Here is a 15,733-nt window from a genome sequence, read left to right on the forward strand (position 1 = left end):
TCACAAATACTACAGACCTAAGGGGCCTCTTGGTAAATATTAATCGAAACCTCGTTTACCTTTTTACTCTCGACTCTCGAGGGGCCATACCTATAAATTTCCATATTTGAACATAGAAAGTAGAAACCACTCCTATTTGTAAAGTTTCAATTTTTATTCGTATCTGCTTCTGCTTCTGCTTCTTCTTTTTCATTATCTCTATCTGGGTATTTTCAGCTTTACAGAACCCCGTTAGAAAATACTGTTCAATATAGAAAACAAAACCTTTAAGATTGTTCAGCGATTGCTGTTAGCTATACAAATCTCCGGTGAGCAATAGATTTAATTTTGGTTCATCGGAAAAGTGTGTAGAATATTGTGGTGCGGCCATAATTTGTATATAAAGGAGGCTTGATTGACTAACAGGTTATAGTGCTTTAATGTTTTGCAGGCAGGGAAGAAAATTTGACAATATGGTGTGTTGTGCCCTCAGATAACTGTAATGGTCTTCAGGTGTTGGGAAGTTGTGCAACAGGGTTGGAGCAGGTACACTGCTCTATACTGATTGGATTTGATTCTTGATTCCCTGAATTTCCCTTTTTTTTTATTTGCTTTTATCTGGAAAATGGAAGTGCAACTTACTGACAGCAGATTTGCAAAACTGTAGAATCACCATTCCTCTAAGGCCATTTAGTTTGAGGGATGTTGTGGAGCTGGGACATGAATCCTCTGCCATCTCTTTTTTTGTTCATTTTTTAGTCCATATAAAGTAATTTTATTTAAAGTCATTATGCTGTTTATGGGGATTGGTTTGTCATGGTTGCTGCTTTTGTTTGATTTCTTAAACTGGGGCTGTCAATTATTCGATGTGTCTCCTTCTTTTGTGAAGTTTTTTCATAATCACTGAGATTTTTCAGACGGCTAATCAATTCAAGAGATAAAAAAAAGGCTAGTTTGACAGTTATCTTAACTAGTGCTGAATGCACACTCAATGTGTGTGCAGTAAAGAAATACATTATATTTATTGTCATATATTTTATATAAAAATTTCATTGTTGAAACAAACTTTAATCTTTTAAATGTTTTATAAAATAAGTTTACATTGGTAGTTATAATATTTAGGAGTGGTTATGTTGAAAATATATGCTTAAATAGGTAAAAGCAAAAAATGCTCATGGGGTAGTTATCTTGAGAACATCTATGTAGGTAGTTAAAGTAAATTGAGCTTTTATTTGGACAAAAATGAAAGTTTATAAAGTGGCAATAAATGTTTACTCGAAACCCCTGTTTTTATATAGTATAGATATAGATATGTCCCTGGAGGTGAAGGGCATTCCCCCTCGCCCCCCCCCCCCCAACCCCCAAAAAAAATAAAGGTGGAGGAATAAGAACAAGATTTATCTTTTTTTCCAAAGTTTCCATTTTTTTCCTCTCTTTTCCTAATACCCTGGTTGGTTCCAGGAAAGGGCTGAGGAAATGGAAAGTGATACCCTGAAAACCAATTTCCTGTGTTTGGCAATGAAAGAAAGGGAATTGATATTTGCACACCTCATAGAGAGAAGAAATCTCAGGAAATGGTAGGGAAACTAAAAGCTATTTTTGCCTAAAAATGGTTTCATCACCAAAACATGAGGAAAACGAAGGAAAGGAAATGCAAATGGATAAATTCGCGGATCTCAATCTGGGTAAAATTAGATTTCGGGTCAAATAAAGCCAATAAAAAAGAAACAAAGAACACCCCTCTCTCATCTCCCACTTCTTGCCGTTTTCACCGATCACCGTCTCCCATCAAATCTCTCAACTGCAATTTTGGCCGTGAGCAGTGGGCTGAATCTCCACTCTCAAGCAAGAGGTACTAAGAAAGTGCGAATGGGAAACCTAGATCAAATCTGAGCTGGTTCAAAGCCCATGGAATTGCCACTAGGATGACCACGCCCCCTCCATATATTCAAGTTAGCTCTTTTATTTGGAGCTTTTATGCCTTTATTTACAATGTAAGGTTTGTTGACGTACTTAATATTTCCAGAATGAATGGCAAAATTGTGCAACCATGTTCTAAGATCAAAGAACGTTAATTTACTTCTTCCTGAGATTAGATTTCTTATTCGTCTGACCAGAAGACCACCTATTGTTGTACAAGTTTCTCGGGGTTTCTGGTTGTTTAGAAAAGTTTTTGAATCAATTCAAGCTTTGCCAATTCATAAACTGATTTCTACTGGTATTGTACATAAGAGCTCATTATGCAAGTAAAGTTTCAGTGGTATGCATAATCCTCTTTTAATTTTAATGTTCAGGTTGTTTTATGACCATTAATGCCATGCCTTTTGTTTATCATTAGCTAATGAATTGATATGATGCATGATAAAAACTGGGGAATTTGGTTTGGGTTTCTTTTTTTTTTTTTGGAACTTTTCTGAGCATTATTTGTTACATTTTCTCATATACTTGGCCATATTGATGTTTTTGTGGTGTCCGATGCTTTTGTCGTTGCAATTATGTTGCCTCTACGGAGGGGAAGTTCTCATTTTTCTCAAGTCTGCAGTGCGATGTTTGGTGTGTTTTGCTGCAGATATCTTTCTTGTTTAGCAGTGGCAGCCCTGAATACAAGAAAATGTGCTTCCCTTCTTTTGGTTTAGAATAATAAAACACGGCTGCGCATTTTCTTTAAATAAGATAACTTTGTACACTTGGTTGGCACTGTCTTGTAAAATAATTTATTGAATTGGATTTGGGATCCAACTTAAAAGATAATTTGTACATCTTGATAGCCGGCAATTGTGGTCCTTGGTTATTGAGTAAGCTTGCATTGACATTATAGGTTGCCAGCATAATCTATCCTATTCCTATACAATAATTAAAACCCAAAAGAAAAATGCAAGGGTGGAAAACTTTGATGGATTTGAGCAGCCATTTTGCAGTCAAGTAGGATGTCGGATTGACGTGTAATTCTTTTTAATGCTATTTTGAAGCCCTAAAACTATAGAATAGGGAAGAGGGATTTGGTTTCATTATTTATCTGCATCACTTGTATGCTTGTGAACATGTGTTTTGGGTTGGTATTGGTGATGTGGGTACTTGCTGGTTTTGCTCATTCTTCTTGACATCTCCCTTCTTGATAAATGTTAATTGAGATTAATGTTAACTCATGAGTTTGAAAGTTGTTGAGGGTGATATGTAATACTTTTAATTGAGCCAACTATGATCAGGTGGTTCAGTTCTGATGAACTCACCAGCCTCTGTAAGAAGTTATACTCTCCCTTTTTCATTTGTATGCAAGCGATCAACACTTTGCATGCTTCATTTTTCTGGCTGTCCAACTACAGATATTTTCTTTTATAGGATTCTGGTAGGGATAGTCAAAATAGCATCAAATATCTAATTAGAATTAGTTTTTTTTTTGTTTTTGTTTTTTCTTTTTTTAGCAGTTTTATATAATTAAATCTCTTGGTATCAGTCTGGTTGTGGAGTCATTGGTGTATAAGATGATGAAGTACCTACATGATCACTGTGATATACGATCTCTGGGTGTCATTCTAAAGCTAGAACAGTGTACTATCTTATTGCCTATGTTTGGTTGTCCTTTATGTGCCATCCTTAAGTCCATCTGTTGGTATTAGTCAGTCATTGGTTTGTTTCAAAAGAATGTTCTGTTTCATTTATGCAGAATTGTGACTTTGCAGCATCTTTTGCATTTTCTTTACACTACCTTTGCAGTAACTTTGCATTTTCATTTTCTTTTTGTGTGTGCAAGCTATTAGTAGCGAAGCATAAAGTGTAATACAGTGTCAATATTACGTGGTTCTTGTTGTATTAGGATTTTTGGCTTGTTGCATTCTAGTGTAGAAGACTTGGTAACTGTGAATTATGTTTTTTTTAATGCTTAGTTTGTGATATTAATGGGCTTCTCTGAAGTTCATATGTAATGGATATTGAGGTTTTATTAAGATATAATAGTTGTAGTTCATTTTAATTTTGCCTAGACTGATTTTTTTCATTTCAATTTCACTTTTCTTCCTTCTTTTGTACTTTTTAGTAGCCGTGGAAATGTTTTTTGGCTGCTGGTGACCCATTTTCTTATAAGAATAATATTGCATTGGTCTATGATGCATACATTTATTGCCAATTAGATGTAGTAATTGTCCTGAAATGAAACTATTTCTTTGTGTGGCAACTGGCAAGTGCTGGAGGCTTAATTCAAAATCACACTAGGTGTTTGGAAAGCTGGGTTTTTTGAAACTATTTCTTTGTGTGGCAACATTTGAAGCCTGAGGTGATCAAACAACCAACGAGTAGTAATTTTTTGAAAGTACACCTCACAGCTCAATTTCTGAATGTTTTGTGAACTCAAATGACCAAATATCCGAAGTACAATGTTGTTGAATTTTCAATATAATTGGTTATTGTTTAATTGAAATGCATCTCCTTTTTAGTTCCGTTTTCTACTATCATTTCCCTTTAGAAATCCATGATTCAAACAAAACAATAACTTTCCTTGGAATCTTTTTCCATATCCTTAGCACTTTCCATTGTTTACCAAACATGAGAAAGTATTAGGGTTTATGAAGGACTTTGATTTCCATTTCCTCACCTCACTGGTTTCCTGGAACCAAACAGGGCCTAACGGTTGGGCTGCAAAAAGTTCATTGTTTTGATGTTTTTGTGAAAAGATAGTCAAGTGGGACTCCTTTATTACGTTGGTCTTGTACTTGTACCTGCATGAATTTGCTTTTGTTTTCCTTGGTGGGCTCTTGATATTCTATTCTTGTTATTTCTTGGAGCTGTCTGCATCTGTAAAAGTCATAATTATGCAGGAATTTTATTTGATTGGTAAATGATCTCCATTAAAGCCTGTGATTGTGTGAATTCATCTTTACCTATTTGTCTGCATTTTCCTGAAAATGTATGCAAAAGTATAATTAGTAGCTTCTGAAATGGATTGAAACATAATCAACTTTGGCTCTATGTAAAAGGGGCTATGCTCAGGAACCTTTATTGTGTAGTTTTTTATGTCAGAAACTCATGCAATTAGTCATGTTTTACTGGAATGCAACATAACAGTTTAAATTTAAGATTTGTATCTTTTTTCTGTTGCCGTTATTCTGTTTTTTCTTCAGTTGTATGACTGATTTAATTCCTTTTTCTTTCCGAGGCTAGCTCCCAATGGATGCAGACCTTTTTGATGATATATTAACGGACAATGCTGTCAAGACTGGTAAATATTTTTCTTTGATTGTTACTGTGAAGTTCTAGTGCTTTCTTTTAGTGTCTTAATAAGACCAGATACTGACTTGGTTGGGAATAATTTGTTCAGCTAGGGCTGGTGGCAACTTTCAACCTAAGGCCAAGCCATGTGGCCCCCCACGTCCAATAAAAAAAAATTCAGGTCCATCTTCGTTACCTTCCTCTGAGCCAGTTCGGACTAATGATGTTTCTGAGAGCACAGCTGATGAATGTCACGAAAAGGAAAAACCAGCTGCTTCAGGTGAGATTTCTTTTCTTGGAGTTGGTTCATCTTTCAAGAATAACAAGCCCTTAATGTTTCTGTGGCATAATTATATTTCTGGAATAAATAGGAAATACTGGTGAAAAGGTTCTTCTCCCAATAATTCTGATACCAACAAATTCAGTAGCTATTAGGAATGAATGTTTGCCTCAAATAGTTTGCTTTCCAAGAAATTCATTTCAATCGCGTTTTGTAGATAAGTTTCAGCTTTTATTAACCTATTTAGGGAAAATCGTCCAAAACGTCCCTCACATTTTGTAAAATAACTTTTTTCGTCCCTCACTTTTAAAAGTATAATTTTATATCCCTTACATATTCACATCGGACAAATTTAGTCCCTAACTAGGTTTCCGATCATTTTTTGGCCGGAATCCATCATGTGCAAAGCACGTGATCATTTTTGAAGGGTAAATTTGTCAAATTATATTTTACATAATCTGATCTATAGTCCTCCACATTTTATAAAATAATTTTTTTCATCCCTCACATTTTACAAAATGAATTTCTCCATCCCTCACATTTCAAAAAATGAATTTTTCATTTCTCACTGATTATGTGTATGAATACATTTTTTTAAACACATGTATATGTTTATTTGATTTTGCTTAATAATAAAGCATAAACACATGTATTTAATTGGACCCAACTTGTGGGCTATCTTCTATTTTTGTATGATTATGACTAATATTTACCAATAGAACCTTAATTTGCATATTCTTATTGTATTTTGATCGAAAATAATTTTATTGGCCAACTTGACAATGAATGCAAGATTATTTACTAACTAATACCAGATGAAATCAAATGATCACGTATAATATATGATATTCGTATTGTTAAGTGAAATCAAATAGACATATACATATATTTATGCTATTCGTATTATTAAGTAAAATCAAATAGATATATACATGTGTTTAAACAAAATGTATTCACACACATTTTTTTTTAGGGTTTTCCTCACATACGTAATTAGTGAGGGATGGAAATATTCATTTTTTGAAATGTGAGGGATGGAGAAATTCATTTTGTGAAATGTGAGGGATGAAAAAATCATTTTATAAGATGTGAGGGACGAAAAAGTTTGTTTTATAAAATGTAGAGGATTATAAATCAGATTCTGTAAAATATAATTTGACAAATTTACCCTTTAAAAATGATCATGTGCCTTGCACGTGATGGATTCCGGCAAAAAATGATCGGAAACCTAGTTAGGGACTAAATTTGACCGATGTAAATATGTAAGGGACATAAAATTACACTTTTAAAAGTGAGGGACGAAAAAAGTTATTTTACAAAATGTGAGGGACGTTTTGGACGATTTTCCCACCTATTTATTCTACAATTAGATGATGCAAGATTGATTATTTCCAATAACTAGGCTTCTTACAGTTGATGATAGGAGCTTTGGAGTTGTAAATTGTACATCACAACACCTTGACAGTAGTGGGAATGGCAACCCAATTGCTTCTTTGGGTCCTGTTATGGACATTTTCGTGCCTGATAGCAATGAAGATTGGCATTCTTGCTTTGAAAAAACCATGGGAGAGGTGAGTTCTGTAATTTTCTTTCATTTCATCTAGTTGATTTTATTTGCCTGATGTATGGTCTTTAAATTTCAGAATTCCGACATATTCATTGGTTTGGAATCACTTGGTGATTTTCTTCCTGATTCTGCAACTGTTTTGGGTAAGGAAATATGCTTTTGCCTTTGAATACTACAAATAGAATAGAAAGTGAGTTTTTAAACCTTTTTTACCCCCTGTACACTCTGGAGAAAGCTGAAACTGGCCAAATAAGTGTTTAACATGCATCCTACTAATATTTTTTGCAGATAATTCTATTCCTTCTTCTGAGGCACGAAATGTTCATATTTCTGACAGTGAGAATACAGAAGGAGGACTAGCCGATCCCCTCATTCCCAATATTTCATCACAAAGTGAATTTTCAACAGCTCAAGATCCTTTAGCTGGCACTGATCGTATTGTTGTTACTAGCGGCGGTTGTTCAGATGATAGAAACTTGGACACAGAGGTAAGGACCTAAGACTCTCCCTGAACATATGATCTGTTCCTATTATTTGTGACGTAGTCATGCCTATGACTCGTATCTTGCATTATTTCCTGTTTGTATATCGTATGCCAGGTCATAGTATATGATTCCACTGGACAGTATTTGGACATAAGGTCTATTGATACGGAAAAGAATTAACCATTTGTAGTATCAGCACTGTATAATGTTTTATTTTGTTCATGTTTAAGTAGGATTTAGGATGATATTGCATTAACTTGTGTCTTTGTTTATGCTTACTTTCTATTTATTTTGTATCATGTCCTGATCTTAGCTATGCTTCTTTTATGGCTGCTGTTACTGCCAGAGCAACTTCTCCTAAATGGCATAATCATCCTCAAGAACACTTTATTTCCAACTGTTCATGCCACTCCTTTCACTTTCTCCCAAGTGTAAGCAGATGGATATTCCCTCCACCGCCATCTCTTGAATTTCTTCCTTTTGTCTGCCTGTCCTTTCTTCTAGTCCCACACCAAGACACATATAGTGGAATGCAAGTTTTGTATCAATTATCTTTTAAATGTGGAGGAGTCTTTTGATTAATTTAGGGTTTGCTTTTCTTGCTTAAATTTGAGATGCTTTCCCTTTATTCTTCTTTGTGACCCTATTATTGTTCATAGTTCCTGTCTTTATTTTTTTTTTCCCAATTTTTTCCTGATTTTAATTTCCTTCTTTGCTAATTCCTTTTTTTCCCTCTCCTTTTCCGTTTGAGTTCCCAAAAGTTAAATTTGTTGGGAATCTTGGGAATTTCACTGGTGAACTTCTGAAAATATTAGTATTATTGTTTGTTTAATTTTTAAGGAAAAAAAAAAGGTCAATAGGATCAAGGAGAAGTGAGTGTCCTGGGTTAATTTTTTACAGGGAAAGAGAGAGTGAACGAGATACAGAGAAAATTGAGTTGAGACTTTTTAGGGCGATTTTGAAATTCAAGACAAAATTGCTTTGGCAGGATATAACTTGCTCTGCCAATGACACCTGCTTTCTCTTACTGAATATCAGTATAGGGGGGGGGGGGGATATTCCCTACTAAATACATATAAGTGAAGGTGGAAAAATGATTTTGCTGTCAATGATAATTATCTGACGTTCATAAAATCAAGATAATGATTCTAGAAATGCCAGTAGAAACTATATGCTACTTATTTCTATTTACTTCTATATAGAGAAGCCCAATAGCGTTGTCCTATTCCTTTTGCTTTTTATATTTTATTTTTTTGTTTGCATTGTTCCCTTCAAAATAGTTACTCATTAACCACCATTATTTAATGTAATTATGCCATTACTTTGTAAGTTATTTTTTTAATACTTAAACTATAATTAATTTCTATAATTTATCTGTCTCCCCATTGTCGTTTTCCTTCCTTTTAGTTCCCAAGGGTGACATATTTATAAACCAGATTAGGATTGACTGGCTTAAATCGGTTGACTGCAGGAAATGGAGACTTATCAAGTGGACTCTCTAGATATGTCTGAGCTAACAACTAGCTCTGGTATGCAAAATTCTGGCATGAGTATCGAGGAGTTTTGCATTTCATCCACATTTAATAAGTTCTTTTTTTGCAGGTCGGCGAAAATTCCAACCAAAATCAAAGATGCAGGCTCATAGACAGGGAAGTGGATCTAGTATTCCCGATCTGGATATGGTTGACCCTGTTCTCTGTCAGCAAGATTTGGAGTCTGTTCCCTCTGAAGTTGATGTTGTGGATTGCAGATCAGTTCCTGCATCACCAACAGATGATATTCTTGATGTCTCATCTGCAGGACCAAATCAGACTGCTCCAGCACAATTAACATCTGAAGTTCTGTTAGATGCAGAACCGAGCAATCTTATGGGGGCTTCCTATCAAGAAGATGGCATTCTTGTAGATCACTCGGAGGCTGTTCTTGAATTGCCTGGAAAACTGGTAACTGATTTAATTTTTTCTGTTCCTAATGCATTATTTGGGATCCTTGTCTTTTCTACATTCATTTTTTTGGTACTTCTACACACGCGCAGGCTTCTCGTAGGGCAAAGAGTGGAAAAGGTAAAACTCATATTGCATTAGATCATTCTCCCAAGAAGCAGTTGGCTTCAAAATCCAGCGAGACAAATGTTGGTGGTAGATCACTTAGGAGAAGAACTAAGCGTAAAAATGCGCATAACCTTGTAGACGAATCTGAGGATGAGGATCTTGAGGATAGGGATCTGCCAGCTGAGTCTCTTAGTAATTCTGTTCTAAACGAGGATGACAACACTGATGAGGAATTTCAATTGGAAGATGATTCACAAACCAAAAAGTCGCAGAAAAAATGCAAGAAACCTACTTTTGATAAGGAAAAACCAGCAAGAAAGCGAAAGAAGGATACTGAAGCATCAGAGCAGGCAGTCAAAGCAGCACCTAAGAAGTTCTCTCACTCTACTAGGAGGAGAAGAGGTAGTTACAGCCTCACAATTCAGAGTTTAGTAGATTGACTTCCGATGAATATTTTTGTTACTGGGAACTTGTTTTTGGCAGTTGACAAGGCTTTATTGGAAACTCCAGAAGATGAAATTGACTTCCAGAAGGTGCCTCTTAGGGATCTTATATTGCTTGCAGAGTACAGGGAGCGGATGGCGGTATATTTTTCTCACTGGATATTTACTCCTAGTTTGCTGTGACAATTTTGACCTCTTAATTTTCTTGCATATTCACTATGGAACCTCTGATGCAGAAAAAGGAGGCAACAACAACACCAGGACCACTTTCAAATCAGAGGTAAATAATTTTTGTCTCTTACCCAAATTTAGAATCACTTTGGGTGAATTATATGGATTCTTTTTCTTAGCTGTCTACTTTGTATTGTTTTGAAGATGCTAACTATGCATTTGTCCTTATTATCTTATGTCCATGTTTAATTCATTTGTCTTTTGGTGTTTCTGGGGACATGGTTGCTACACTTTAAATGGATGTTAGGGAACATAATTAATCATAACTAAAAGTGTATTGAACTACTTATACAAGTCGGTGTTGTTATATGCCTGAACCATTATGTACATAAACTACATAAACTTGCGTGCATATATGCTTCAAAAGCCATACAAATTTATGACATTTTGCCACATCATTGTAGACAATTTGTTGTGGCTTTTTACGTTTTGGAGTTACTTATAGTTTCTTTCCTCTAGCAATGGTAATTGTTCTGCACGTGACAATGAGGATGGGGCAGCTGGTACTTCTGAACAGTATGGTGAAGATGAGGCCTTTGCTTCAGAACAAGGCAGAGAAGCTAATGATGAACAAGAAAGTCCTCAGGTCGAAGAAAATTCTGGCTACTTCAACTATCAGACTTACATGGACAAAACTCCAATAGCAAGATGGTCAAAGCAGGACACAGAATTATTCTATGAGGTATAGCTAGATTGGATTTAATATACATTAGGCTAGGTATCTTCTCAAAATTCAGAGTTGAGCAAGTCCCACATAGGACACAAAAGTTTATGCAAAATCAATGAGAGTTTTATTTTAATATCTTGAAAGAATGTTGTTGCAGACATGTGCTTGTTCATATTCTTTTACGTATTTCATGAGGTAATCTTTATTTATCTTGTTTACTGCAACCCCTATTGCCTGAGATGAATACTGGAAATAACTTGTTTTAAACACAATGTCCATGAATGTGCAACATCTACTTGTGTGGAGCTTAAGGATGAAAGAAAGGTAGAGACGTATTGGGCCCTTAGAGGGACAGCAATTTGAATGATGGTGCAGTGGAGTGTATGTATGATTTTCCCATTTTATCTTTCGATTAAATGGCTGGAGAGATTAGAAAGACATCTCAGTTTAGCAGGGCCAAATGCTCTGTATGGCTTTCGTTCAAGTACAAAACTAAATCTTTGTTTTAGAAATTTCACATTAAACCTAGGTCAAATATGAACACAAATATACACGCACATTACAGATTTTGTAATGGATATTGAAGTCTTGGAGTCAGCTTGCATTGTTAAACTGAAGATGCATGCTTTAGATGCAAATCTCAACTTCCTCTTAAACCCTGTCATATATATGAAGTAAACCCGAGCTTCACATATAGTCTATATAACCTAGTTGGTCTCAAATGCGAACTGTTTAAAGAGAATTAAATCAGAATGCAACCATAACAGAATTGAGTTTGCCTTTGGCAATTCTTGTTTTGGACTTTTGATTAATATTAGTTCGTACAATGGTTACTGTCTGTCAATTCAACTGGATTCTCAGCTTGAGCATAGTGAAGTCCTTCCTGAATAAGGCTTTAAAAGTACTTGTTTCACTTGAAAATGGATGAAAAATGATGGTTTATGTTCACTACTCATTTCACAGCTGTGCCAGAAAGAGGTATGTCTGGCTGAAGAAATTTTGACTGTCATGTTTAAATTTAGAGGATGCATCCCTGAGTTTTCATAGCTTAAGTTTACTATTAATTCAATTTGTAATATCCTCATTGGATTTAGATGAAAAGCATAGGAACAAAATTGGAAAAGTAAGATAAACAGAAGGAAAAAATGAACGATCACTTGTACATTCTTGACGATAAAAAAGGAATGAATTCTACTGTTACTTCTGGGATAACAGTGGATTTAATTTGTAGTTACAAAGTTTCTGTCATTGATGCAATTTTGTTTGAAACTTTTGAGTAGCTGAATATAGCGTGGCAAAGTTGGTTGAAATATTGTTACAGCTGCTTTTTTTTTTTTCCAAGTATACCGTTTTGCCTCCAATGATTCATTTTTTTCACCTTGTTCCAAAATGGTGGCCTTAAGTCAAAGACCCTTTAAGACCAATTAGTTCCCTATGAGCTTAGATCTCTTTTAAATAACTAGGAAATATCAGTAATCTATTTAAATTCTCCACCTGGCTAGTTCTAAGTGATGCAATTTTTCTTCGAGGAGAATGTTCCTTGCTTTCAGTTTGCTTTTCTTCTCCTGTATCAATGTTAACCTAGTTGTCAATATACCATGGGTATTTCCTATCTATTGTTGGAGCTGTTAAAAGCTATTTAACCTAAAATGTTGTTTTCCTCTGATGTTGATTGTTGTGACATTTATGTGACACCTCAGAAATTCCAATTGTATTCTTCTACAGGCTGTGCGACAGTTTGGAACAGACCTTTCGATGATCCAACAACTTTTTCCTGGTAGGACACGTAGGCAGATAAAGTTGAAATACAAGAAAGAAGAGCGACAGCATCCTTTGATGCTTCGTGAAGCTCTTAGTACACGTTCTAAAGGTAAGTCTTACATATATGCATATACATATGTGTGTGTGTGTGTGTATACATGTTGTATCAGGATGTAAGGTATCAATGGCGGAGATTTGTTTGGGATTCTTATTAGTTGGCTAATTTGCTAAACTCAAATTGAATTCTAGAGGGCAGAAGCATAATTTACCTTTTTCAACTGGGCAAACTAATTAAATAACTGTGATGTAAAACTGAATGTGTAGTGAGCCAAGAAAGTTTGAGAGACAAATAGTTACTTCATCGATAGAATTGAAATAGCATTAAAGACAAAGGAGTAAAGTATAATGAAGTAGATATGTTCAAAAAATAACCATAGTTGCATCCTATCAAGTTATTGGCAGTTTTTGAATGGAAGGATAAGAATGTGGGTAACTAATTGATATTCAAGGACACAATCATGTGAAAGCTTTGCATTCTACGTAACAGAACATTGGCCATAAATAAAATAAAATGGAAGAAAAGCCCTCTAGCTGTCATTTTAAGACAATATTTGTTGAGTATACAAGCAGAAAGACATATACATACATGTCATGTACTTAATCTCCATAGATCTTTTACAGCATGTTTGTAACTGAGGATATCCAATCTCTTTACTTGCCCTAGTTATGGGGTAAATATATCATGGCAATTACTTATTCTAGGGCTCCTGGTAGCTTTGAAATCATGATTGTCTTCAATTCTTAAGACTTGATTACATTATTCCAGTGCTAATGCGTGTGTTTGGATAATAGATTATTTGGGATAATTTTTTAAAAACATGCTATAGCACACTTTTTTGATGTGATATATGTGAGATAAAAAGATGGTTCGGAAATGTGTCGACAGTACAAGCAAATGAATTTTTACAAATAATTCACTGTCCAAACAAAGTAATTATTAGAGTGTTGGAACTGAATTGGTAATAAAAGTTATTGCACTTCTAGTAGAGTTGCTTCTTTGATGCTCAGGCTTATAAGTTTTGGCCTTCTTGAAGAGCATTTCCAAGTTGAAATGGAATTTTTTGCGGAAGCGTTGGGTAAGACATTTTTTTTCCCTTGCAGATCATTCCCATTTTGAACTAGTGATAGAGCGTCTGAAGCAAATGGCAGCCGAGGAAAAGCAAAACTCCAGTACAGCTGATTCAGTTAATTTGATGGGAGAGGAGGAAGCAGAAGAGGAGACACTTGAAACAAATGAAATGGTCGTCACTGTTGTCTTATATTGTGTTTTTGTTTACTTTTTTTTTTGTTCTTTCGAGCTTATCAAGAAACTTTGATGAGGCTTTTAAGGTTGCGATGGCATGGTGGTTTTTACAATTTTTTGTCTCCCTACCTGAAAGAGTTCATTGAGCAAGTAAAAAAGAGATCCCATAACTTACCCTCCACCTCAACCCAAGTGAACTAAGTGTGTTTTCATCTTTGTTGCCATTATTTGGTCCCTGCATTTGTATGATCATTGTGTTGATATTTGTTTTCTGGTGAAACCTGGTTTTTTTAATCAAATGTTCTGTTTTCATTTTGTGCTACCTGATTCTCATTCCCACAATCTGTCGATATATATAGGATGAAGAAGCAAAGTCTGAACAAATTGATGGAGGAGTGCTTGGCAATATGGAGCCGGATATTTCAGAAACTCAGAGTCCTGAGAAGTCTTATGATAGCGAAGAAGAATTGCTACGTTGGAGTCAATATAAGAGCGAAATTTAATGGGCAGATGTAGTTGGCTAATTTTGTAGAAGCCAGTCAGTTAATTCGTTATTATTATTTTTTTTTTTTGGTTCCATTCCTAATGTGCTATGCAGTGTAATATTTTTGAGGGTAGATATTTTGTCAGAATGAAGACCTGAGGATTTTATTGCTCGCAAATCTTTGAGCAATTTCTTTTTTTCTTTTTATTGAGGGAATCTCCCCAGCCATTCTTCTTGTTTTGGCTGGCGTAGGAAGGTCACAGATGCGGCCTCTCAACTACATTTTTCTCTTTTTCCGGGCAGCCTCTTTGTTATCATCTTTCCTGATATCTGCTTACGGGTTAAAGCTTGTCTTTCCCCTCATTTTTACATCCAATTTTTCGGTCATGTTTCGTTCGATTGAAGCTAGTTTACAGGATAACCTGCATCTATTAGTTCACACCTCGAAGGATTTGACCAAAGAAATGTCATAATGATCAAATGAAATGATTGTGCTTTTCTTCTTGTAATGAATATCTGCATCTTTCACTATGTTCATTTTAAGTTCCTCCACTCAAGCTCCCCTACCTTTATTGCTATACAGGGTTCAATATCTAAACTGGCAGTTTTTATTGTTAAGTAGTAGTAGAAGTTATACCCGTGGCAGTTTTCATGTGGGTCTGTCTTGAGGATCTACCTTTTCTTAGGATAGCTGTCTTCTGTCTGCAGTGAACTCTTTCCTTTCACAGGTTTTGCCTCAAAGATTTGCATAAATTTTAAACTGGCATACTCCCCTAACTCTGCACTGAAACCCTAAATTATCAACTGCATTGTTTCAAGATTTCCCTTGTATTATGTTCTTCATCCATTGAAACCGCGAATTATCATCATGTTCACTTTTTGTGCATCAGAGAAGACGAACTACCTGTTGCAGCCTAACTAACTTCTGCCTGTGTTCTGTGTACACTCAATTATTGAACAATGGTCTCACTATTGATTACACAAATTGCAATCTGAATGGATTGATTTGACTAGTAAGACTCATTCACATTATTCAATGGAAGTTCAAGCTTGAGTTTGATTGCGTGGTGTCTCGATGTTCTAACAAGTTTTGAAACAACATAACTTTTATTTTTTCATAAACTATCTGTTCCAACCCCTCGAGGTTGGCTCGGTGATTTTGGAATAATCTACTTAGTTTCGATGTTACTCAATCCCTCTTAATGCTTGTGTATTTTTGGGGGCGGGATACACAAGTGCAAGAAGATTAGTCCGGCAAAATTGGAGTACTCCCTGCATTG

At 35.3% G+C, this 15,733-nt stretch overlaps 1 protein-coding gene across 9 annotated transcripts; it reads left to right on the top strand.

Moving 5' to 3' along the window:
• Nucleotides 1-75: 75 nt before the first annotated feature.
• On the top strand, nucleotides 76-14,799 carry LOC113708958 (uncharacterized). 9 transcript variants are annotated; one of them, XM_072064911.1, is made up of 18 exons: nucleotides 76-308; nucleotides 431-525; nucleotides 1,803-1,973; nucleotides 5,134-5,191; nucleotides 5,291-5,461; nucleotides 6,875-7,032; nucleotides 7,105-7,171; nucleotides 7,317-7,516; nucleotides 8,985-9,042; nucleotides 9,116-9,456; nucleotides 9,549-9,576; nucleotides 9,703-9,966; nucleotides 10,048-10,148; nucleotides 10,244-10,287; nucleotides 10,698-10,920; nucleotides 12,631-12,775; nucleotides 13,828-13,967; nucleotides 14,329-14,799. In XM_072064911.1, the coding sequence occupies exons 3-18, from the start codon at nucleotides 1,905-1,907 to the stop codon at nucleotides 14,470-14,472; spliced, it is 2,211 nt and encodes a 736-aa protein (XP_071921012.1). In that variant the 5' UTR covers nucleotides 76-308; nucleotides 431-525; nucleotides 1,803-1,904; the 3' UTR covers nucleotides 14,473-14,799. The 9 variants fall into 9 exon arrangements, with proteins under 9 accessions (XP_071921012.1, XP_071921009.1, XP_071921010.1 ...); XM_072064908.1 differs by having other exon boundaries at nucleotides 77-308; nucleotides 9,549-9,966; XM_072064909.1 differs by having other exon boundaries at nucleotides 77-308; nucleotides 435-525; nucleotides 9,549-9,966.
• The last annotated feature ends 934 nt before the right edge of the window (nucleotides 14,800-15,733 follow it).

This window comes from Coffea arabica, chromosome 9c, assembly GCF_036785885.1.
Source record: "Coffea arabica cultivar ET-39 chromosome 9c, Coffea Arabica ET-39 HiFi, whole genome shotgun sequence".
In the NCBI taxonomy this organism is placed as follows: domain Eukaryota; kingdom Viridiplantae; phylum Streptophyta; class Magnoliopsida; order Gentianales; family Rubiaceae; genus Coffea; species Coffea arabica.

Excerpts from the sequence above, each read along its gene's own strand:
- LOC113708958 (XM_072064908.1), top strand. The coding sequence starts at position 1,905 with ATGACCACGCCCCCTCCATATATTCAAGTTAGCTCTTTTATTTGGAGC. Across the intron at positions 1,974-5,133 it reads TTTATGCCTTTATTTACAAT|CTCCCAATGGATGCAGACCT; the intron begins GTAAGGTTTGTT and ends TTCCGAGGCTAG. Across the intron at positions 9,457-9,548 it reads TTGAATTGCCTGGAAAACTG|GCTTCTCGTAGGGCAAAGAG; the intron begins GTAACTGATTTA and ends ACACACGCGCAG.